The following is a 24,217-nucleotide window of genomic DNA, read 5'->3' on the forward strand; positions in this document are numbered from 1 at the left end:
ATGCTCTCTCATCTGATGATTCGGCTTGGCGACATTCTGCACTACGAGGTACCTAAGCACGCGTGCTAAGGTGAGGTACCTCAGTGTAATCTTGCAAGGTGGCCCAAGGGAGGGGGCCGCTGGAGCAGCACCCGAAACAGGCGCTGGACGGGAGCCTTGGAATGTATGGGCCCTCTAAGCCAGGCCCTGGAGCTCCTGAAGCAACCCCTGAAGGCAAATTTGTGACGATGTTCGCATTTTGACATGATGTCTTTGCATTGACATGGTGCAAGTCGTCAGTGTGTGGAAAACTCCAGAGACTTCATGTTAGTGGAATACATGGTAATGTGACCCCCAAAGGTAGCGGTCATGAAGCCAATCCTTTTCGTTATGATGGTAAAATATTGACGCCCCGATACCCGTCACTTGAGATGTTCTTCAGCAAAAGAATCTACCTCACTTGCACTTCGGGTTAAGATCAAGAAGCGTGCCTGGATAGGTATGTGTAACGGATATGGTTGATAGCAAGGAAGGCTAACACTGAACATCAATCATGAGAAACGACAAGCGACTACGACTACTATAAGACAATTGAGACGCCAAAATGAGTACACCGTCCACTTCACGTCGCGTCTATCAACGTCTTTAATACTGAAGAAGCGCGATGAAGACAGTCTGCCCAAGCAACCACCTCTTCTTTCCCAGTGACGACAGAGAAATGGGCTCTATAGATTGAAATGTTAGCTTCCTTCACAACACGGAGGTATTCCAGCAAGAAAGTCACTTACCCTGCATCGGTAACATAGTACGTCATCCAAAACCTCTTCGGGTTCTGCATGATAAAGCAAGACTCGGGAGATAGCCCGTCGGTGTTCGAGAACATCTGGTTAGGCTCGACAGTCTGCTCATAAAGCGGATTCTTGAAGAGAGCAGGCACTTCTTCGCCCTCTTCTGCGCAGAGCTCAAGGGCCCTGAGCGTCCGCTGGTAACAGCGGCCCGCCGTAAACGCCTCCTTGATGACCTGGTTACGAGCATTGGCAGCCTCGACCATCAACTCGAAGCGCTTCCGCGCTGGCACACTTTCGTCGTCTGCGACGATGCAAAAGTTTGCAGTAATTGGTGTGTTGACTTGCACAATGTCCGGTCGTCCCTTGTGGTAGTGTGACATTGAGACGGCCTCCCAGGACTGGGCATTGTAGCCGTAGTAATAGTAGTTGGCAAGCAGACCCATCAGATCATAGAGGCCTTTGATGGGGAGGTGTCGGTCGAGGAGGACGTCCTTTCCAAAGTCGGAGAGCACGATGTCTCTGTATCCAAACTTTGAGATGTCCTTCTCGAAACGGTGTCGCACATGTAGGATGCGCTCGTCCAAGGCCGGCGTTGTCTTGAGGGTAAACTCTCTAGGCGCGGCGACGACTCCATTGGCGTGTCCGTTGACCTCTCTCGGGGGCTTGTAGGTCATGATACCTTCAACAATGGCAGTTTGCATTGCGAAGAGAGTCATCGCCTATGTGCGGTCAGAAAACTTTGCTTCAAAGTAGATCACTAACAAACTTACGTCAATCATCGTGTGCTCGACGTATGTGCCAGAAGTTGCGTTTTTGCACACTACAAATGCGATGGACTTGTCAACCCATCGATTGAACCCATTGAGCATCATCATGTTGTTGATTCTATCCTCTGCATGCGCAGGCTCCGTGTCATCGAGACAGACGAGGAAAGCAGAAGCCTCTACCATGTCTATGGTCTCCTTATTGACACTATCAAGCTCAATCAGGGATCGTCGACTCTGTTTTGCATCAATTAGTTCCACGATCACTCATTGCGTATGCGCAAAACTTACCTCCGCCCATGAAGTGCGATCGTCGGTGCCAAGGATGCTTGTCCAGTTGTCGACAATGTCTTGCTGAGCTAGGAGAGCGTTAAAGATCTTGGTTAATGCTTCGACGGGAACATTGTGGTCTCCGTCCATAAGCTCAACCTTGTAGATGTGTCCGCGATAGAGCACCGCCATGTAGTCGTTGCCAGGGAATTTGGTCATTTGATCCAACGGAACACCAGGCAATCGAGCCGTGTTGAAGATATACTGCCAAAGATCGGTGCAGTTGGCCGTGAACATATACGCCATGGGCTCCCATCGGTCTGATTCGAGGTCCCGCTTGGCTTGGAAGGCGATGCTTGCAATCATGGCTGCTCGCTCAGCTTGAGTGTGGCCCATGTCTCCGAGAGGATGGAATGCCATGAAGTTGTTGAAAGGTGCGAGTGGCATGCGTCTCTGCAGGTACATGCTCTGAAGGAAGTACTTCTCCTGCCAGTTCTCTATTGCGGGGTCGTGAGCCTGCTCATGAAGACGACGGTAGAACTCCCGGCCTATGCTGTCCGGCTTCCTGAATTCCACCACATCGTCCTCGATAGTCTTGAAATCCTCGGTGGAAAAGAACAGTCTTGACTTCTCCAAGTAGTCATCGAACATGACGTCAAAGTCAACGAGAGGCATCTTTTGAAGTGTCTTGGAGGCTCGACAGCAGTGAAAGTCGTGGTTGGCACCGGCTGCTATACTCTCGATGGCCAAATCCGATACCTGGTCGGTCGTGGGGGTATCGTCCGTCTCCGCGACAGCCGCCTCTGCGTCTTTGGGAACGAGCTTTGACCTGAGAATGATGACCTTGGCCAGACTCAAGATGTTGACAGCATCGAGAACTTCAGATGTCTGAAGTGTCGCCTGGAAGGTGCGAGAGAGAAAGTTCTTCAACTCGATCGCAACAAGAGAGTCGAGACCGAAACTCTCCATCGAAACGTCCGGACTGATTTCTTCAACTGCAACGGCAGTGAACATGGCAAACCGCTGGCAAATGCCGCTGACCACAATGTTCTTGACTTCCTCGGGCGAAGAGGCTTGTTGAAGCAGCTTTCCAACGTCAGTGGCGGCTTCCTTTGTCGGCTCTCCCTCTTTCTCCAGGTAGGGAATCTGGCTGAAAAAGGGATTGGCAAGAGCCATCTCGTCATGGACCGCCTCCATCGACTTTCGATCAAAACCAAGAATCAGCTGGTGGAGATCGTCCTCGTTTGCCTGCGCGCTCATGGCGTAGGTCAAAACGGCGAAGACTTCATCAAACGACATGAGGACTGATCCACGTCTCATAGCGTCTTGCTGCGCAGGAGGCAACGAGGTAATGGCCAATGATCCGTCGACCGCACCGAGGTTCAAAGCGATATATCCGCAGCTCGACCCCTTTTTGCTCTGGGCAAAAGCATCTTGGAAGGCGTTGCCGACAGCGTAGTTTGATTGCCCAGACTTTCCCAGGATTGCGGTGATGGATGACAGCATAATGAAGAAGTCCAAGGAATCAGACGCATTGAAGGCGGCGTCGAGGTTCTGAGTGCCCTGTACCTTGGGCTTGATTGAGGTCATGTAGTCGTCGTGAGACATGATCTCAAAAGGATGGTCCTATAGTAGAGATAGAGTGAGCTGCGCTGTGTAAGGTGTTGGATCAATAACCGAGACTTACCCTCAAAACCATTCCTGCATGGATGACTCCTCTCACTGGAGGAAGCTTCTCTGCACATTCGGCAGCGGCTGATTGTACTGACTCTTGATCCGTGACATCACAGCAGATGATGTGTAGCTCCGCTCCTGTGGCTCGCAAATCTTCCTCGAATGCAAGCTGATCTTCCTCCTGAAGCTTGCGACGAGACAACGTTACCACATGTCCCGCACCATGAGCGGCTAGGAACTTGGCAATCCTTCGCCCAAGATCCCCGAGGCCACCAGAGATGATGTATGTGCCATTGCTGTTCAACCGGAGAGGTGGAGGACGTGCCAGTGTCAATTTGACTTGCGTCTGCTCGTCGCAGACAAGAACGACCTTGCCGGTGTGTTTTCTTGAGTGGATCAGACGGAAAGCATCCTCGATATTGGTCATCGGCATAGCCGTTATGGGTGCCACAGGCTTCAAGGTGCCATCCGCAAATAATGATAGTACTTTGTCAAGTGTTTCTCGCATCTTGTTCGGCTTGAGCCGGGCCAAGACCGTCAAATCTACAGCAGCAAAAGTGACACTGTTGTCGAAAGGAACCATGCTGATCTCGTTTTTCCGATAAATGTCAGACTTTCCGATTTCGACAAAGGTTCCCAGAGGTGCAAGAACAGCAAACGAGTCATGGAGTGATTCTCCCGACAATGAGTTCAAGACGCAGTTCACACCCTTGCCTTGGGTAAGTCGCATAATGCCCTGCTTGAATGTCCGAAGCCTAGACGAGAAGATGTGGTCTGGCGGGATGTTAAAAGTGTCAATGAGCAATTGACGCTTCGCATTGCTACCCACGGTGCAGAAGATATCGGCTCCAATACTTTGGGCAAGTTGAATAGCTGCTTGACCGACACCGCCTGAAGCGGCGTGGATCAGGATGGTGTCTCCACGCTCGAGGCGAGCGACCTCCACGATGCAGTGGTATGCGGTGCAGAAAATGACAGGAATAGACGCACCCACGGAGTAGGGCATGTTCTCTGGAAGGTGACAGCTGAAGTTTCCATCGATCCTTGGGTGACTAGAGAAGGGCTCCGCGAAGATCCCGCAGACACGATCACCGACGCGGAACTTGTCCTCGATGGCGGAGCCCACCTTGCGAACAATACCGGCACACTCACCAGCCATGGTGACGCCCGGGATCATCTGACCCATCGCGATGAAGACATCTTTAAAGTTGACTCCGTATGCCCTTGCCTCAAGCTCAACTTCAAATGGCTCTAGGGGCTTTGATAGCGTGTCGTCGTCGACAAACCGGAGACTGCTGAGCAGTCCTGGCGTCTCAACCTCGAGCTTGAGAGGCCTATCTACCTGGTGGAAAGAGCCGTCTTCCATTCCTGGAGCGTAGATGGCCCTCTTGACCCAGTCATCGAATTTGGCATCTGCATGAACTCTAGGAATGTGGAGTTGGCCGTTCTTGAAGGTGAACTCATCCTCGTCTGATCGTGAGGTGCTGATGGGAGTAGCAAAAGACCTTTTGGTGATATCAGAGATCTGGGACACCAGAATTTCCGGAGTCGATAGAACATCATCTTGTACGTCGACGGTGACGAAACGCATAGCCGCATTCTCTCGCCGCACGACTCTGGCGAGGCCGCTGATCATCCCCTTCGCCGGATTATGGGTATCAGCACCGCTCTCTTGACAGCTTAGCCAAAGCACACTCTTCGCCTTGGTGACTAACGAGACGATTTGGGCGAACCTTTCGGCACTCGGTGCAGCAAGGATAGGATCTGCCGAATCGTCAAGGACAATATGGATGGCATCAACATTGACTGGCTCAGATGACCAGCCATCCAAAGAGCAGGGGAATCCTTGTCTCATCATACATGCCATGAATGCATCCACCAGAGATTCAAACTGGCCAGGCTGGGACTGGGAGACGATGCGAATTGACGGGAAAGTTTGAGGTGAAGACTGCTCCTCAACGACGGTGGCGATGATCATGTTAGGTCTTGTGGCGCTGTCTCTCTTGTCTGGTATCACTGTTTGAAAGCTGTGATGCTCCAATCTGGCATGCCAATCGACATCTGGCAGGACAACAACATCTTTCTGTCCATCTTGGACCGTTGATGCACTAAGGACCAACTTGCCACGAGGCTTCAAAAGCTTTCGCCATTTGCTTAGAGACTCGTCAACAGAGCCCGGCTCTGCCTCCTGCGAAGCAATTATAAGGTCGAAAGACTCTTCTGAAAAACCTTGCTGAGTATAATTCTTTGAAGTGTCCAACGTCTTGAAGTCGACTCGATCAACCCATTGACGTAGAGAGGCTTTGGCTTCATTCAAGGACTCGACATGGGTGTCGGCGCTGCAGTATGTATACCGATCGAGAAGCAACCCTTCCGTACGATCGATTGCCTCGAGGAATGGCAGCGCTATGTCGGCTTCGGTTCCTACGCTCAAATCCAGTATCTTCATGCGTGGCTGCTTGAAGGCTAGAAGCTGAAGATACGACACCAGCTGGTTTGGTTCATAACCTTGCTGTAGCGACGCAAGGAGGTCGACATCGGGCTGCCACTCGAGAGCGTAGCTCATCTTGCGAGAGAACGGCAGAGCATTCTCGTCCGCTGGAGCTTCGCCGATTCCCCGAAGCGCGCCACCACGGATGTCCAAGACAGGTACCAGTGGCGCACCTCCGGTGACCTCTTCGAATACCATGATGTCGATACTAGCAAACTGAAAGCCTTTTTGACCCATGGTAGAGCATACAGTCCATTTGGTGCCAGGTTTGCTGCCGAGTTTGCAGTTGATTATCAAGTCGTCGATGCTTGTAGGCATCACGGGTCCATTACCAACATCTCTCCGGTACAGTGGAATTCCGAGTTGGAAGACTGTATCGAGTGAAGCTGGGTGAATGACATGTTCTTGCTGATGCTTACGAGGCATCATACTCTTCACATCGGGGATCTTGATCTCTGCGACACCTCCACGAGAGCCGATCTGCGCCAACTCTATACCAGCAAAGGTAGGACCATAGACATTGCCGTTCTCAGTGAAGTTCTTGTAAAGGTCTTCACCGCTAATCTTAGTGTCGCAAGCGTCAATGATATCCTGGAGGTGTTGGAGGCCACTCGAATTTGCCTTGTTCTCTTCACGAGATCCCTCGACTTCATCCTCCTTAGCCGCCCACTCGAGCATAATATGTCCCGAGCAGTGCTCGTGCCATACATCTTCAGGCGAAAGAGCCATGATGCGGAATGTCTCCCATGTACGGTCGGTCAAACTTTTGGCAGGTCTCAACGTCAGAAGGACCTCTACATCAGACGTCAGTCCGTCGGTGCGTCGTTCGGGGATCATGATTGACTTTGTGAAGGAGACATTTTTCAGATGGATCCGAGAGATGACACCCTGTGTCTTTCTGTCGACGCTGATCTGGCGCACTGCCTCCACGGCCATAGAGAGATATCCGGACGCTGGGAAAATGGCGAAGCCATCAACAACATGGTCGCTAAGCCACGGAAGACTTCCTACACCTAGAAGGTTGCGCCAAGTGGGTTCATGATGCGTAGTTCCCGGGACCCGGAGGCCGAGAAGATCGTGAGGCGGGTGCGCGCGGAAGCGGTGCTCCTTGCTGAGCTTTGATTCGTAGAGAAAGCTCGTGGAGTGATCCCAAGGATAAGGAGCAAGATCATCAATCAACTTGAACGTAGCCGATTGACTTCCTCCTAGGGTTGCTTGTAGCGACACCGGATACCCAAATTCGAACAGCTTTCCTACTGTTTCGAGGAGGGTGATCGCAGCATCACGACCTCGAGACAGCGTGGACAAGTAGCTTGACTTGAAGCCAGTCAGCCCCTTGATGGTCTGCCTGACTGGGCCCGCTAAGGCACCGTGTGGGCCAACTTCGGTGAACAGGGTGAGCGGTGCCGGCTCGATGCCTACGAGCTCTGTGCGACACAGGAGCTCCAAGGCGTTGCCGAAGCGGACTGGGGACACTAGGTTGTCAACCCAGTACTGTGCACCGAATCCAGTTGTTTTATGTGCGACGGCAACAGAAGAGTAGAATTTGATGTCAGGGTTTGGAGTGCGGGCCTCGACGTGTGCGATGGAGTCGAGATACTTTGTTGCGACCTTCTTCATGTGATGAGAGTGGTAGGCCGTGTCCACCTTCAACTTCCGGTTAAAGATGGATTTTTCGTCAAGGATTTGCTTGAGTTCGTCGATAGCTGTTTCGTCTCCAGAAATGGTTGTGCTGACGGGAGAGTTGACACATGCAACGCAGATGAGCCCGGTTCTGGTCTGCTCGACATATTTCTTGACGTCGTCTTCTCCCAAACCCACGGCCATCATAGCTCCTCTGCTCGAAATCACACGGGCACATGCCTGTGACATGAAGCCGCGCCTATATGATATCTCGAGCGCTGTTTCGTGGTCTAACGCCTCGGCAGCATAGCCAGCGGCTATCTCGCCACTGCTGTGACCTAGAACAAGATTGGGAAAGACGTGGTAGCTCTTGAGTAGGTCAACCAATGCGATCTGAACCGCTGTAGTAGAGGGTTGAGAAATCTCAGCCTGCCCAACCCGTGAGTTGTCTTCGTCTCTGGAAAGCTCTTCAATCAGACTCCAGTCTGCCCCAAGATCCTTCAGGATCTTTTCTGACTGGAGCATCGATGCTCTAAATACCGGATGCTCTCTGGTAAGCTCGCGGCCCATGGCATGCCACTGAGCTCCCTGACCCGTGAAAAGAAACACGGAGCGGAAGTTGGACGCAGCCTTGGTGATGCGCGGTTTCTGTCCTAGAAGGCTTATGAGCTCTTCATGGCTGGCCGCTGCGACGCTGAATCGAAACTGCAGCTCTGATCGACGGCTCGACAGAGTATATGCAAGGTTGGAAAGTGAGGGGGTATCGCTGTGAGAAGAGATCCATCCTTGCAAATTGGCTACCATAGCCTGCAAAGATGTCTCCGATCGAGCTGACAAGACGAAGAGCTTTGGGGTGGGTAAGCCGTCGATCACCTTTACATTGTCTTTCATCTTTCCGTTGAAGTCATTGAGTCCGTTGGTCCCATTGGTGTCATGGGCAGGAGAAGAGACTTCGTGCACTTCTGGGTGTCCGTTGGTGCGACTTCCTTCGGTGAAAAACCCATTAGTATGTCCGTTTGTGTGTCCGTTGGCCTGTCCATTGATATGCCCGCTGGTTTGCCCATTAGTACCATTTGACTTCGCTGGAGCCGGGACTCCGTCAGGTTTCTCGTAGCTGGTTGGAGCTTCCAAGATAACGTGGGCATTGGTTCCACCGTAGCCAAAAGAGTTAACAGACACTCGATGGGGGCCAGTAGACTCAGGGAGTGGAACCATTTCAGTAGCAATCTTGATGTCATGGTCAACAACAGTCCCAATGGGCAGGAAGGATGTTTCATACCTTGATCTTACGCTCCTCTAGATGCAGCGTGGGCTTCGGCTTGATGAAGTCAATGTTGGGTGGGATCGCCCCGTGCTTCAAGATGAGAATGGCCTTGAGCAATCCTGCGACACCACTTGAAGCTTCGAGATGGCCAATATTTGACTTGATGGAGCCAACATATAGACCGTCCTCTCGTTTACCTTCGGGGCAGAAGACTTCCGCAATAGATGATATCTCTGCGCTATCACCTGCTCCGTCGTTAGGGTCCGCTTTCGATCGATAATGGAAAACAGAAGAAAGCAAAAGTACAACGAAGGAGGCAGAGTGAAAATCACATACCAGCTTGAGTTCCAGTGCCGTGGGCCTCAACATATACAGTATCTGCCGGGTCCAGACCGGCATTCTTGTATACGAGGCGCATAAGATTCGCTTGAGCGATAGGATTTGGCAGCGTGAGGCCTACTGTCTTGCCGTCCTGGTTCAGACCAGAGTTCCGGACGAGAGCATGGACCCTGTCACCGTCTCTCATAGCATCGTCAAGACGCTTAAGGATTAGAGTGACAACACCTTCTCCTCTTGCGTAACCAGCGCCGCGGCTATCAAAGACGTAGCATTTGCCATCCGGATTGGTCATGCTGTTACCCCTTCTTCAGCTCATATTCAAGATTCAAGTCACAAACGTATTGGTAGGGGTCAAGACATACCCGACACTGCTCATGGGAATAATCTGATCAGGGGAGAGGACAAGTTGGGTACCGGCGACAATAGCCATCTTAGACTCTCCTGCTCGGAGCCCATGACATGCCTGATGCAAGGCTACCATGCTTCCTGAGCACCCAGTGTCGACCGTGCTAGACGGCCCGTTAAGATCAAAGACGTAGGATATTCTGTTTGACAGAATTGCGATTCCTGTGCCGATCATGTGGGCCTTTGGCGTCCTTGCTGTGTCTTTGTAGCCCATGCGTTCGAAGCTAGATTCATATGTTAGACCGAATGTACCTTCAGCCTGAGCCGACATATTTCCTAAGAGACATTCTCGCGCTAGGATGAGATGGGAACTTACTCGGTGGCATAAGCTCCTACATGTACAGAGGTATCAGAGCCCTTGATACCAGCGATGGTTTGCCCAGCGTTTTCGAGAGCCTCGTATGTTGTCTCCAATAAGATGCGCTGCTGTGGATCAAGGCAGTGGGCTTCATGAGGGTGGACGTTGAAGAAGCGTGCATCAAAAGCAGTGATGTCTTGGTCCAAGAAGTAAAGGCCCTTGAAATTGACGGCCTCTTTTGCCTCAGGGTCTGGATGATAGAACGCATCTTTGTTCCATCTATCTTCGGGGATCTCACGCCAGCCACTTCGTCCCTCTGAAAGCATATTCCAGAGTTTGGAAGGGTTATCCGAGCCTCCAGGGAGACGGCATGCCATGCCAACGATGGCAATGGGACTAGGCGTTGGCTCAACCATGTTTGCAAGTGAAAAGAGAACAGCCTCGAGGGGTAATGGGTGTGGTTTGACAAAATTTGAGACGGCTAGAGATGGCAGCAAGCCAAAGTTCGAACGGTCCCTCGATTGATTTGGGCTTCAGACTATGATACACTCCAGAGATTTGCGTATGGGGTAACTCTTATTTAACACGAAATCAATATATGTAAACTTTCGATCCTGCACGTATCCCTAGTAACAAGGAGCACTTGGAATCTCAATTTCTAGAATGAGAATTTACGAGACAGCAGGAACATGAGCGCTAATCGGAACAGAATTCGACAATTCCTGTCCGATGACGAATCCTACAGCTCTGGAGATAAGGCTCAGGTATCACAGAATTCAATGCTCAGGAGGGTTGTAGCTGACAGCCTCCTGTCGAATGAGCAACGCGGCTTTGGGCGGCTCGCCGTGCCTCGCGAGGCAGGCCCTGAACCAAAGTGCAAAACTGCTTTTGGAAGACCCGCGATCCTTCACGGCCCAGGCCGTATGATAAGACCAAGTTGGGAATGCCGACTGTTGCCTGGCTAAAGATGCAATTCTCGAAGGATTCAGGGGATCCTTCAATGTGATAACGAGTCTTGCCGCCGTGACTTGGTCCCGAAGTTTCCGAAATCCGTCATTTCACCTCTTCCTCGTGGTGTTGTGCCAGAATGGCAGGATTCATGATCCCAATGGGTTGACGGATCTATGACTTGCGTCTACACCATCTCGATATGGCGTCTGTGAAGCCTTCGCCAAGCTGTCTGCGGCTCGGCTAGCTAGACGCTGCAGCCAAGCGGCACGGCACAGCTCACCATATAGAAGTGGTAAGCTTTTCGGCGCGAAGATCCGTGAGATGCTTGGCTGGCCCCCATGGGGATGCGTCGATTTAGCCAGAATACCCCGCGCCACCAATCTTACATCCCAATTACCCACAAGGCGTCTCGGGCCGACTTGCATACACCTCCTACAGTCTTGGGTTAGAGGTCGGAACCAAGGGAAACACAGCCGTTGTGTTTGTCTCACCTGTCATCCAATCGTTTATCAAACAAAGTAAAGTGTTCACCAACAATGGGGTTGGGCCAAGAAATGTGTTGGCCAAGTTACCAATCCACCGGTATCGCCAGTCCCCTTTCGCAAGTCCTTGAGCCCTTCACTTGTCGATAGCTTTAAATATGTCAAGTCAAGGGTTCCTCCACTTTCTCTCTAGGTTGAAGCAACCTATCCTCGCCAAGGTTCCCCAAGATCTGTCATCTCGACGAAGCTCGGTTCACAATGTCGGCCCCCGAAGGCTACATTCCAGGATTCGTCTGCACTCTGGACACATGCTCCGTCGAACAATGGGGCTTCGTCCGCTACCGACCGAGTGTGGCCGGAAATGTCCTCTTCCTGGTGATTATGGCCGTGCTCGCATGCGGTCAGATCTTTCTCGGCATAAAGCACAAGACAAAGGGCTTCATGATAGCTATTTGCCTTGGCTTGTTGACGGAGACCGTTGGATACATCGCCCGGGTTCTCTTGAATGGGAATCCCTTCAGCAGAGACTACTTTTTGTGGTACCTCATTACTCTGACTATCGGTCCCGTCTTCATCGCGGCAGCCATCTATCTGACTCTGGGGCGCATCGTCGTGGTCAACGGGGAGGCTATTAGTCGAATCAAGCCTCGTTCGTACACAACGTTCTTCTTGGGATGCGATATCGTCAGCCTTGTTGTCCAGGCCGTCGGTGGAGGCATTGCTGCGTCTACGCCTTTGGATAATCCACACATGGCACGTAATCACTCTTTACCCGCCTATATCACGACGACATTGCCGCAACTGTTCCTGAAATCTGCCGCTAACAATTTGGTGTCTCCAGATCGATGTGGGAACAAACATTCTGGTCGCTGGCCTGTCGATTCAGGTTGCTTGCCTGTTCGCATTCACTGCCTGCAGTCTTGAGTTCCTCTGGCGCGTAAAGAAGAACCCAGAGATGCGTAATCCCAAGTTTACCGATCTGGTCAACAGCAAAAAATACAAATTATTCTTGTTCGGTATGTTCTCTGGCCATTTCCAATATCGACCGGGTCTATGAAGCTAAAACCTTGAAGCACTCTTCGGTGCGACAGCATTTTTGTTTATACGAACTGTCTTCCGTTCCGTAGAGCTCAGCGAGGGTTTTGGTGGAAAGCTTGCCAACCAAGAGGTTGAGTTCATGATTCTTGATGGAACCATGATTATTCTAGCATGTTTATGCTTGACCATTTTCCATCCAGGGTTTGGGTTCGGAAAAAGATGGAACGAGGCTAAATTCCGCTTCCGTACCTCGAAGACAAAGATCAATGCGGAGGAAACTCCACAAACCATCACTCCTGGCGGCAGCGAAAAGGTCGCGCCGGAGACGTCTGCAGAGAGGCTGTGAACCTATGGTTTGGGAAATTGCAACCGCTTTCAAGTTGCAGAGGGTTAACGAGATCGAGATTGAGGTTCAAACTTTCTATACGGAGGAGACAGATACTTTTCGGAATACACAGACAAACGGACAGGTACGGGGACTGGTCACAAGCCCGTTGGCCTTTGTCATAAAGCCTCAGTTCTTCTCTAAGTCACGATTGCTTCGAGCTAGTTGTGCCAGATCCTCATCTGGGTGTCTCGCTTAAGATCATCAGATCAATTTCTTGTAGTCGACTGGAAACAACGTGAAGCTTTGCCTTTGTGACAGCCCATGATCCCTTCACTCAAATATTTCTTTCTATCCTGTTTACTTACTAATGCGATGTGATACAAGACGGTTGTCATTTCACAGACCTCTCAACTAATTATTACGTGAACTCGTGAAATGTTCGAAGTTGCAGGGAATAGTATCAATTTCAAGTTTCTAGTCCCACGACTCTACTTCAACAGTACATGGACGGGCTTGCCTTCGGAGGCACACTTGTAAATAGCCGATACAACACCAAAATTGAATTCGAGCCTGCTCTTGGACAGAGCAACGCTATCACGTCCCTCGAGCAAGTCAACGAAGGAGAGCAAAGGACGTTGGTTCGCGTCCTCCCACCCAAAGGCAGGAAACTTTTCCTCCCTGGCGCTGACTTTGCCGTTTTCGTCGACATAGTGCACCAGTCTGAAGCCTTGCTCCAACTCGTTGACTCCGTCCTTGTAGTCAAAGGTCGGGACCCATTCCCATGTCAGACCACCAGATGTGCCATCGATATTCAGGGCGACTTGAGCGTCCCCATGAAAACCGCTGGCTCGCTCCCAGTAGAATGGAATGACGACACTGTCCTCAAGAGTCAAAGTCAAGGACGCGCCGGCGTGTGTCTCTACAGAGATCGCTGTCCCAGATGGGTCAGCTTCAGTAGTTGGCGTGGCTAACCAGGCATGATTAACCGTGGCAGCAACAGGACGGAGGACGTCGAAGAACATGGTGACATCGTAGACGCCCCAGTCGAATATGATGCCCCCGCCAGACTTCTCTTTTTCCAGAAACCATCTGCTCGACGGTTGGTACTCGATTCCCGCGCGAGCTCTGGGATGGCGGTTAATGAACCGGGCGTGATAGATGGAGCCTATCCCTCCCGTCTCGATCAAATGACGCGCGCGGTCTAAGGCTTTGTTTCCGAGATACCGAAAGCTGCACTCTCCAAAGACTCGATTGGCCTCATCACTGGCGGCTAACATCTCGGCCATCTCCTTCTCGGATGTTGCCAGCGGCTTTTCGCAGAGAACGTGGCGGCCGGATCGGAACGCGCGTAGTGTTGCTGTGTGATGCAAGAATGGGGGCACAGCTACCACGACTATGTCACGCTCTTGTCCCGGGGAACTGGCAAGCATTTTCTCGGCATCTTCGTAGATAGTAGCGTCGGGAAACTTGACGAGCAATGCTTGTCGAGCATTTTCGGAGGGGTCTGCAGCAAAAAGCTGGACATCACCGCCTAGGCTTTTCGCCGCGACGCCATGTCGCCAGGCAATAGAGCCAGCGCCGTAGAGGTAAACTCGCCAGACTTGAGGCATTTCGTTGAATCCAGACATCTTGAGAACGTTTGCTTGACAAAGAAGAGATTGTTCGTTGACACTGACGTGAATTGCTTGGAGAAGGGGCATTCTTCACCAGGCTATCTAACATGATGGCCGTAGTCGGTAGCGGAAAAGGAAAGTCGGAGTATCATGCAAGCCCCGCCAATCCTTCTGGCTGTATCTTCAGGGTCCCTAGAGGCTGATGGCCTCGACTTTACCCTTCGCGATCCTTCTCGATCCTTCCCGTTTTCCGTTCGAGATGCCTCAGGACTCAGGGGCCGGAGACGACGGGCCGTCTACTTGAAGATGGTGGCATGCCCCTGAGTCGTAGGATTTGACCGGATATGGAGGTTCTGCATATTTTAAGGGTGTGTAGCTGATGTAAGATGCAACACTTGCCGTTCCGGTAGAAGTGCAAAAAGACTCCATGTAAGGTACCACGAAGCTGTACGCGCCGCCACAATGCAGTTTTCAACGCGCGTACGATGAAAGGATCTTTGGTCTAGCACACTGCGTTGACTTTCTGTTCGGGATATGAATGCGATTGCATCAGACGGACCGCTTGTCCGGGGCCTGAAGTAGAACTATCTTACTCAGATCCTTCGGATAATAGCAGCCGCGCCACGCAATCCTTCGAGAACTTGGAGCGATGCTCCAGGTCCGCGACAGCCCATAGGAGAGTTAGACCTCGACATAGCTCTAGTAGCAACGAGGATACGCTTGTGTTTGAACAGGTGCTTATATGACGTTAGAGAATGCATATATCAATGATTTGCTCTGTGATGGGACGACCAAAAGCAGCTCAGCTTCAACCTGCCTGCCTGAAGTACATCCTTGAGCCTAATATTTCCATCACTCCTCAATATGGTCGGAGTCACAAATGGCAACAAACCTGGCAAGGTTCTCAAAGTCGGGGTTATCGGTCTGGGAGAGCTCGCGCAGGTTTGTCTTACTTCCGAACTCACACTTGCACAGAATCTGACAATTCCCAAACATAGGTGTCTCACATTCTTGTGCTAAACAGTCTGTCCGCTCACTTTGAGATCACTTACATCTGCGATTCTTCTCAGCAAGCCCTTGATCTCTGCACGAAAAAGGTCGCTGGCGGTTCACTCAAGACGACGTTAAATGCTGAAGATCTGATTACCTCTCCTGATACGGACGTCGTGGTCATCTGCAACGTCAACGCATTTCATCCTTCACAAGCGATTCTAGCTCTTCAACACAACAAGTACGTTTTCGTGGAGAAGCCGCTCGCCCTGAATTACCGCGACCTTGATGCCATCATCGCTGCGGAGCAGACATCGGAGGCGAAAATCTTCGTAGGATACCAGAGGCGATATGCCGAGTCTTTTCTCGATGCTGTGAAGGAAGTAGGCGGGATGAAAAAGATTGACTACATTCGGGTCAGAGGTATGCTACTGTTCGACGTGTTGAAAATGTGAAAACAAGCTGACACTGGACAGACATCATTGGGCAAAACAGCTCTTTCGTAGATCAGTCTGGCACATTCCCCAAGAAACACACCGACTATCCGAAGCAAGATACCGCGGAGATGAAGGCTACCGAAGAAGAGATGGTAAAAACAGCGCTCATTGATGAATTTGGAGTTGAGGCAACGACAGAGTCGATGACGATGTACAGGTTGTTCACAGGGTAGGTCACGTCCTTAAGCCAAATCGCCCCAAGTAGCGGTTCCTTCTCACTGACCTCTCATGCCTACCTCACAGACTCGGTGTTCACGACTTCTCTGCTTTGCGCGAGATGGTCGGCATGCCCTCACGAGTCGTGGGTGCCTCCCTTGGCCTGCCAATTTGGAACGTGTTATTCCAATACGAAGGCTTTCCCGTCATGTACGAGTCCGGCATCATCGACGTGCCTAGGTTCGATGCTCACCTCGAGATCTATTCGCGAGAGAAGATTGTGCGCGTCGACTACGATACCCCGTACGTAAAGGGGCTTCCGGTCACCATGACCATCAGGGAGAAAATCGAGACCGCCAAAGGCGATGGTTACCAAGAGACAATGGTTAGGAAGACCTATGAGGATCCCTTTACTCTCGAGTTCTTAGACTTCTATGTTTGTGCGACGAAAAAGACTAGCCCGAAAACATCGGCTGTGGATGCGCGGGAAGATTTGGACTTGATCAAGATGATCATGCAGAATGCCTATTAGCGCATGTACTTCTGAGACTCGAGACATCTGCGAAAACCTTCTATCTATCTACCCACCCAAGATCAAGGTTCATCAAGTGACGAATAATTCCGCGATTCAACTATTTAATACGTACTATTTAAGATGGGTAAGACGTGATTAGCTATCAAATTAATCAGCTTCATCTCCCCAGCAGTGCCTGACGCCGGCAAGGTGACTTCAATTATGATTCTGTGATGAAGCTCGGCTACATGTGCGATCATAGTCACAGTCACAAAATTGCAAGGTTTTTGTCACCGGGGCCGCAGATTCCGGACTTCTCAAGCAATACAAGCGTTCTCCGATATTTCGTAGACGGTGAGACCGCGACCATTCAGAGATTACAGCGCCATTTACGACTCATGGAGACGATGCCGGTTACCCGGTCGCATCGCCGCACCAAGCCCGTCGATCTGGTCTTGACATTTCTCAGATTACTAATCTACAAGACCTGTTAAGTTCTGCTTTCTTTGACCGTTTCTTCCGTGCGGATATCAACCTTATCAACGGATATGCCTTTTGCAATGAAAACAGGCAAGTCTCTCCAGGCATGCTACGGAATAATTACAGAGTAGACATGACAAGGGTAGCTGACCCACTAGCCGTACGCGACGGGGAAAGTAGAATAAATTACGGATGTCCCACAGAGACTATGTGAGATCATGTTCACGGACTCGCCGCTTACGAGTGCCTCGTCTTCCAGCCCCTGTCAAGTCGATGCTCATGACAGCGTTGTCAATTTCGTCCATCCTAGCTTACTCGCCACCTTATGAACCTGTCTTTTCCGAGAACAAGGGAAAACTGCACTAATTACTACTGGTAATTTCGTAGTCCTTACAGCCAATCGTGTTCTTATTGAAACATTAATAATTTGGTCTTTGGGGGGTCTCCAAAAGTACTAGAAGGGTCAGGAAAGCCAGATCAAGTGTCTCTTTCTTGATACTGCTCGGTATAGCTCCAAAATTTTGTCCTCAGTGCTTAGAACGACAAATGGCCTACATGTCAGAGCAATTGTGTCTGATCCTTCTTGTATGATTCATGACTCAGTGCAATCCTGGCAAGAGGATACATCTAAATTGGCTGCGGACAAAGGTGGTAGGCTTGCTGACCGGCATGAGTAATGCAGTTTTATGGCCCGTTGATTACTCAGACTAGGTAGGAGCAGATCGACAGATGCCGCTCTATCTCAAATGTGTACTCCGTATTATGAGAGATTTAGTAAATCCTGGAAATTCCATGTAATTTACCCAGGAAATACATGTACATACGAATTAATTGACAGGTGGTGCGTCTGGACTACTGTCTGCTGTAGCATAGTAAGTCGGCACTGAATTATTTAACAGAAACCAGAGATCTCTTGCAAGCTTCTCCATCCCCATTCTCCATTCTCATTTCTATATTATGAATCTCACTGCCGTCCTTCTCTCTGTCAGCGCCCTGTTCCTGGGCTCGGCTAATGCGTGGTGGTGCACCGACTATGGCAAACAGGCTAATCACTTGAGCTGCAAGGCCCTTTACCCGGTATGGTAGAACCGGACATCGCTGGATCCTTTGTGTAGGCTTCGACTCATCTTTGATTGTCTGCTTAGGAACGCAATACCTTTTGCTGCAGCGCAGCAGAAGGAGGAGACCGGCACACTTGGAGAGGAGACTGCATGTTAGCGGATGATACCCCCTGCGGTGACGGTGGTTTTGAGGGTTGCGTAAGTGATTTGTAAATTGCGAAAAACGAAGAATATGAATGCTGACATCTTTTTCCAGTGTTTGTAGAGAATCGGTCTTGGTAAATTTTCGGGAATATCTTGGCCGTATTGTCTATAATTTTGGATAGCTTGGGATACCTTGATCGTCATCCATTGAGAAACCATATGTGCAGCGAACACCTACCAGTTTAGACTTATACTATCACGGATTAAGATATAGCTTCCTTTGATAATTCATCAGGCTTAGCTTTAGAAAAATGTGATCTATACGCAAGGCCTTGCATGGGTGTAGTCTTGGAGACGAACGGGTCTTCAGCGGTACGTCATCGGCATTTCCGTTTTAGGCCAGTCCGATCACCTCATGCCCGGTAGCCCCACCGTCCAATGTGTTGCCAACCGCCGCCACGCAAACCCAAGCCCGTCGGGTCTTCATCTTCACGTCGACAGGATGCTCAAGCTCAAGTTCGTCAACACCACGAACGTTCCTGTTCAGAAGCGTAAAATTGCGTTGCATGCGTGTGATACCTGTCGGAGACGAAAAGTGAGTCAAGCATTCTGCTCCTCCCCTTGCAGGCGAAGTCGGAAGAGAGACTTGAACCTTGCCGGGTGCTGTTCGGGATGCTGCACTGGTGACCAATCGGAGTGCGGACTCGCCGCGATACCTTCCCTTTCTGGTTGAAGAACAGAGAGTTGACGGATCTACAGAAGCGATGTGTTCATCCGCTAGGGGAAGGGGAGTCTCCGCCTCCGCACACTGTTCACTGGAGGAAACGGGGCCATCCACCGGGGCCGGCCGCTTCCGCCGAGAACGATTCTCTGGATGATGCGACCGCAACGCCGATAGATCCGTCTCTGCGGTACAGCCCGAGTACAGATGAGGCTGGGGTATCGGGTCCGGGTGACGAGGCCGTCGACGGCGTTGATGAAGACGATGCCAACGACGACAACCAAACAGCTGACTCAATTCATGTTGCAAACTCGGAGCCTTCTACCCTGAGTTCAACGCTTCCAGTTGATCAGCCTCGAAGTCGTTTTGTCAATGCAGAACCTCAGAGAGTAATTACACGACCAAACAATATCAACACGGGACCTCCCATTCAAGGCCAAGTACCTTCAGTCGGGACACTGGTAGTTCCCACTGAGAGCCCAGCAATTCGAGCTACAGATTCAACAACTCACATCTCGAGTCCTGAAACCAAGGTCCAGCCAACAGATTCCGACTCCAACCATAATGACGACAGATTTGTAGGTGATTTGAATCCGGAGGGCGCGTTTCTAGCCGATAGCCCCGCAACAAGTCGCGGTCATGCCGAGTCCAACGCCGTGGGCGTCTGGTATTCTCGCAGAAACAACGGCGATAGCCTCACTCCAGAACTTGCATCGGCAGTATCGGTAGACTATGAGGTACACCAGTTCCTCGCCGTATTACCGAAAAAGGAGAGTTACGACCACCTTGAGAAGATCTACATTCGAGATGTTCACCGTATCCTTCCCGCCATGAATCTCGACATACTCCGAGCGTCAACATCAACGATATCCCAAGTTCTCTGCAAACAAGCCATATGCCTAGCTGCCGGCTCGAATCCGAGCGCCAGGCCTTACCTGACACTCGGACAAGACTCATCGGCAGTCTTAAGCTATTCAGAATTCGCCCTCCGTCTTTCCTCGGCCATCCGGAAAGCACTCGGCCTCGGCCTAGTCAAGGACCGAGTCCAAGCCGTGGCCATCATGGTGATTCTCTCCCTGTACACCCACTTCTCGCAAGACCGCCATCTGTCTGCCGAGCTGGCGGCACAGGCCGTCAGCAATGCCCAGACAGTGGGACTTCACCTCCAAAATCCGCCGGCGAGGTCCGAGGATCCGGCGTACTTGACGCGGCTATTCTGTTGTGTCTGGGCCATGGATCAGCTCAACGCAGCTTTCCACGGACGACCGGTGATGATACACGAAAGAGACCTAGGGCGTGACATGGAGGAGTGTCTTCGAGAGCAAGACAGCTGCTTCCGACTCTTCCTCGAAATTGTGGTCTTGCTCGGATGTATCATCGACCTATATCGGCCGGCAGTAAAGAATACGGGCTGCGTTGTCATGGAGGATTTTCCAAGCTTTGATAGCCTCGTCGAAAAGGCACACGCTCTGGGCGTGGAATCCCGCCTCTTAGGTAAGCTTGGTTCAAGTACAAGGTATATATAGCTGAAGCTGATTGTCTCACAGCTTCCATGGAACTTCTCTATCACGGTATCGGCATATTATCATGTCGGATACCTGTTGGTTCAACAAGATCTGAGCACTTATCACTAGCGCTCAATCGACAGGCTCTCTCCGCTATCAAGATTACAACCATTATTGAGGACTACGGTAATTCATTATCGCATATCACTTTCGTGCCATACGCCGTATCTCTATCCCTGCGGGTCGCATATCGAGAACTACGATCATCCAAGGTGCCAATGTTAACGGCAAGATCCCGGCGTCAGCTCCAGTCAACTTGCAAGACGCTCCGTGGAATGAGCAGCATGTTCAGGTCTGCGCAGGTCATGGTTGACCTAGCCGAACAAGTGATTCAGGAGATAGATCAAGTCTGCACCAACGCCTTGAATGAGCAGAACGCGGTTGGTTCAACAAATGCGCCGAATACCCCTCGGCAGGACCAAGCAGCACCACATGTCGCACCCACCGTGGGCTGCAGCAATGTTGATGACGGAAACCACCCGCCAAACAGTGAGCTGATGCCGGTCTTTGACCCTTCACTCTTTGAGGGGCCTGCAGGTTTCGATGTTTTCGAGTTCTTCGACCCCGGCGATCTCAATGCGATCGATGCCATCTTGGGAGGGGATGCTCCACCAGGAATTGGGCCGATGGGTTCATTCATTTGATCTGTTTTCAGTTCGAATCGGAATGTCAAAAATCACCGAGCCTGCTGGAGGCTACATGTATCAAGGAGTTGTTTGCCCCAAACGACTTTACTGCGTGATGGACTAGACAAGCATCTACGGCGATTATACCCTTTTTGGACGTGGAATCTTGCCTTCAAATATTTACCGTAACGCACAAACGCATCCCTATGTACGCATATCGTACATTCGCGACCTCTTTCCTCTTCTCGGACTTTTCACTCAGTCGTCTGTCATTCAAAGTTGACTCCCTCCAACTACATATCCGGCAAGCAATTCGGAGATGTAACTCCGAAGTCTCAAAGGAAACCCCCCTAAAGTAGGATCACTCAGCCGCAAATCAAGAAGTTCAACTTACCCGTGATCTAGCAATTTCCAACATTTGGCTAATGTGGTTCCAAAGCCAGTACCAAAATCCGCAACGCCTGAGTTGCATTTGGATAAATGGCACTTGCAGCTCCTGCCCGTTTCGCATCGATTCTTTTTCCATTGCAATCACCTTACCAAGGTTATCTTCTCTCATCAACCGCCATGTGCCTGCCATGCATGCATTCAAGATATACTCTAGGTTCTTCAACTATCTCGTGAGCCGGAGGCAGATCTTCCAGTCCTGTTACGCCACATCTTCCCTATGGCAACATAACATTTCACTTATAAAATCCCACTTTCTCTTCTTTGCTGCTCCTAGCAGACTCCTTGCCGTAGTGATATGATGAATTCTACCTGAGCAACGTTACCAGTACCATCATGCTGGCCTACACCATGATTCTGCTCGCCTTCGTAGCCTTGAGCCACGCCGCGCCTCAATTCACGATTGGAGATGGCTCTACAATTCTCGTTCCTGGTGGAGGTACCGCCTCAGCTAACCCAGTTGGCCCCATCCTACTTCCTCCTATTAACAGCCCAGAAGTCAGGCCTGGTAAGCGTGATGTAAGAAAACTCCCCTTCTTCTTATCTGCTCTTGATCCTGTCCAAGTCGAGATATCCCTGATGCCAGTTTAAAGTTCCCTGACTTTCCACACAGCTGGGCGAGCCTAACCTCCAGCGCAAGTCGTCTTCATCTGGTACGTACCGCGACCACGATCGTTTCCAGTTTGGTGCCAGGTTAACAACACGAGAAAGATCTAGACTTTCCTCTGGCTGAGCGCACGGAAGATCTCAACGCACTCAAAGAAACATACCTCACTCTCCTCGAGCCCGTCACCCAGGGGACTAAACCCTCTTTTGGAACTTACATGGTCCTCCTACACCTGGCCGACATTCTCGCGAGCAAAGGAGTTAAGGTAGACACCACCACCTTGGGCGACGCCACCACCATCTTCAGTCCATCCACGAACACGAAGCGTCAAATCTTTGAAATTGGCTCTTGCAAACCGTCCGATGTCATTGGCCTTCGCGCAACGCTCACGAGTCTCCTTCTCATCTACGGCAATACCCCGCCCTTTGAGATCTGGAATCTCGAGCAGGCCATCATCGCGGCGCTCAAAGCTTGTAACGAGGATGTCATTGTCGGTCCCATCATCCCAGATAAACCCGTCCCTGGCGGTCCCCTCGTTCCGGACAAGCCGGTCCCGGGCGGGCCTATTGTCACTCAGTCCGCGGTGCCTGGGGGTCCGATCAAGCCAAGTGATTAGGCGACAGCCTCGTCAAGGGCATGAGGCCAGAGTTTTGAGCAGACGAGATGGAAGATAAGGTTGTGTGTTGGCCGCGCACGGTGGACGCAACGCAACTGTACCTAAAAGTCCGGATCCGAGAAAAAGTTGTTCATAGGGAAGTAAAGAAACACGTTGGAGGGTTATGAAGAAGCCTTTCCGCCGACGTTGCTGTATGCTTGTCAAGGTGCGAATGATTAACTTTGCCATGTTATTTCATTCAGAAATGCCTTTTCTTCTCCTTTCCAAGAAATGCTTGATTGACTTAAGCTCATGGTTCTGAAATCATCATGAGAATGGTTTCATGTTTGCTGAAAGATGGCATCAATGCGGCCAGCCCTACGAAAGTCGAGAACCCGACATCGCAACCCCCATTTTGGTCTCTTCTGACATTTCCGAAGTCCGCGACGAGAGATCGAACGAGGAGGTTGTATGTAAAAGAACGACATGACAAGCCTTTTTTAGCCATCCAGTTTCCTTCGTCCAGACGTTGAGTTCATCCTCATCTCAAAGCAAATAAGAAATCAATGAGACGGGTAAGAGATTCATCTCATGGTCGCCGGAAGGAGTTGCACACGAGTATCAGTTATGGTTCCCGTGCGTCGCAGAAACACCGAAGCTCCCGACAAACCTCACGAACAAGGCCGGCCCATCTACAGGACAAATATGTCATTATGCCTGAAAGACATCCCACGACGAGATGTTTCGACCCAACCTATTTCCCATATATCCTCGCGACTCTAAAGACGTCCATCCTTGATCTCGCCAGGTCTTGCTACCGGACCCTGTTCTAGAAGAAGCGCATGATAACTCAAAAAGACCCCCAGGCAAGCTGTCAATGTCTCAACACCACGGAAGCTATCTCAAGTGTGGGAAGAGAAAACTCAACCTTATCTCGCGGAGTCCCCATTTCCTGTCCTTCTCTCCCAAGATTCTCCTATTTCGGACTTGTGGACTGAAGTCTCCGAAAACTCATCACGAGGACAGCCAGCCCTGCCCATCGTCCGAGGTCGTCCATGTATGATGACCTCAAAGTCAAAGGAAGATTTTACAGAGAACGGGAATCCCTATCCTCGACGGTCACGTTTCACACGAAACTCCCGGCCGAACGCCGGCCATCGTGCCGAACGAGCACGGAGCAAGGCCGTAGGCCGCAAGCCTTTTGACATCGGTATGGAAAGCCCTGCATCCCACTAAAAAGCTTACCCGTCTCCGTCCGGCCGTAAATCCTGGATCGTGGTGGAGTTGACGGACGCGGGAGGAGGTTAAGGTAAGCCACCACCACCACCATAGCCAATTCTTCCTTCTCGGATTTCCGAAAACGATGTCTTCGTCTGCCATCTTCCCTACCTACACCCAAACCAGAAAGTCAAACTTTCAGAGTGCGCTTGCTGCCACGCTGACAAAGACGCCCGCAGGCTGGGGTTCCATCATCCATGTGTAGCCTTTTTTTTCCGGCGCCGCAAAC

The 24,217-nt window shown here is 50.9% G+C and overlaps 7 protein-coding genes across 7 annotated transcripts; 5 read left to right on the forward strand and 2 right to left on the reverse strand.

Moving 5' to 3' along the window:
* Window positions 1-601: 601 nt before the first annotated feature.
* On the reverse strand, window positions 602-10,311 carry BDP55DRAFT_545949 (beta-ketoacyl synthase domain-containing protein; the record flags this gene model as incomplete). Its single annotated transcript, XM_060568614.1, has 9 exons — window positions 602-704; window positions 768-1,486; window positions 1,538-1,768; window positions 1,823-3,427; window positions 3,489-8,816; window positions 8,869-9,101; window positions 9,190-9,485; window positions 9,555-9,821; window positions 9,914-10,311. 9 exons carry the CDS (start codon window positions 10,309-10,311, stop codon window positions 602-604), a joined length of 9,180 nt encoding a protein of 3,059 aa, XP_060433070.1.
* Window positions 10,312-11,308: 997 nt separating this feature from the next.
* Window positions 11,309-12,817, forward strand: BDP55DRAFT_701973 (RTA1 like protein). The gene is made up of 3 exons (XM_060577936.1): window positions 11,309-12,081; window positions 12,170-12,344; window positions 12,402-12,817. The coding sequence occupies exons 1-3, from the start codon at window positions 11,587-11,589 to the stop codon at window positions 12,710-12,712; spliced, it is 981 nt and encodes a 326-aa protein (XP_060433071.1). The 5' UTR covers window positions 11,309-11,586; the 3' UTR covers window positions 12,713-12,817.
* Window positions 12,818-13,182: 365 nt separating this feature from the next.
* On the reverse strand, window positions 13,183-14,322 carry BDP55DRAFT_691542 (oxidoreductase family protein; the record flags this gene model as incomplete). Its single annotated transcript, XM_060576984.1, has 1 exon — window positions 13,183-14,322. One exon carries the CDS (start codon window positions 14,320-14,322, stop codon window positions 13,183-13,185), a length of 1,140 nt encoding a protein of 379 aa, XP_060433072.1.
* An 849-nt stretch (window positions 14,323-15,171) lies between these two features.
* Window positions 15,172-16,482, forward strand: BDP55DRAFT_628704 (oxidoreductase family protein; the record flags this gene model as incomplete). Its single annotated transcript, XM_060571932.1, has 4 exons — window positions 15,172-15,249; window positions 15,306-15,720; window positions 15,774-15,963; window positions 16,038-16,482. The coding sequence occupies 4 exons, from the start codon at window positions 15,172-15,174 to the stop codon at window positions 16,480-16,482; spliced, it is 1,128 nt and encodes a 375-aa protein (XP_060433073.1).
* A 2,963-nt stretch (window positions 16,483-19,445) lies between these two features.
* On the forward strand, window positions 19,446-21,079 carry BDP55DRAFT_546232 (uncharacterized protein; the record flags this gene model as incomplete). The annotated part of the gene is made up of 2 exons (XM_060568635.1): window positions 19,446-20,364; window positions 20,418-21,079. Coding segments are annotated over 2 exons (1,581 nt in total), but the record flags the coding sequence as incomplete, so codon positions are not given.
* A 664-nt stretch (window positions 21,080-21,743) lies between these two features.
* Window positions 21,744-22,248, forward strand: BDP55DRAFT_407373 (uncharacterized protein). Its single transcript, XM_060567345.1, has 2 exons — window positions 21,744-22,161; window positions 22,226-22,248. The coding sequence occupies exon 1, from the start codon at window positions 21,845-21,847 to the stop codon at window positions 22,097-22,099; it is 255 nt and encodes an 84-aa protein (XP_060433075.1). The 5' UTR covers window positions 21,744-21,844; the 3' UTR covers window positions 22,100-22,161; window positions 22,226-22,248.
* On the forward strand, window positions 22,243-22,731 carry BDP55DRAFT_545958 (uncharacterized protein; the record flags this gene model as incomplete). The annotated part of the gene is made up of 1 exon (XM_060568616.1): window positions 22,243-22,731. A coding segment is annotated over one exon (489 nt), but the record flags the coding sequence as incomplete, so codon positions are not given.
* Between the last annotated feature and the right edge of the window lie 1,486 nt (window positions 22,732-24,217).

The sequence above is a fragment of the Colletotrichum godetiae genome (assembly GCF_030913485.1).
Source record: "Colletotrichum godetiae strain CBS 193.32 chromosome Unknown BDP55scaffold_8, whole genome shotgun sequence".
Lineage (NCBI taxonomy): Eukaryota > Fungi > Ascomycota > Sordariomycetes > Glomerellales > Glomerellaceae > Colletotrichum > Colletotrichum godetiae.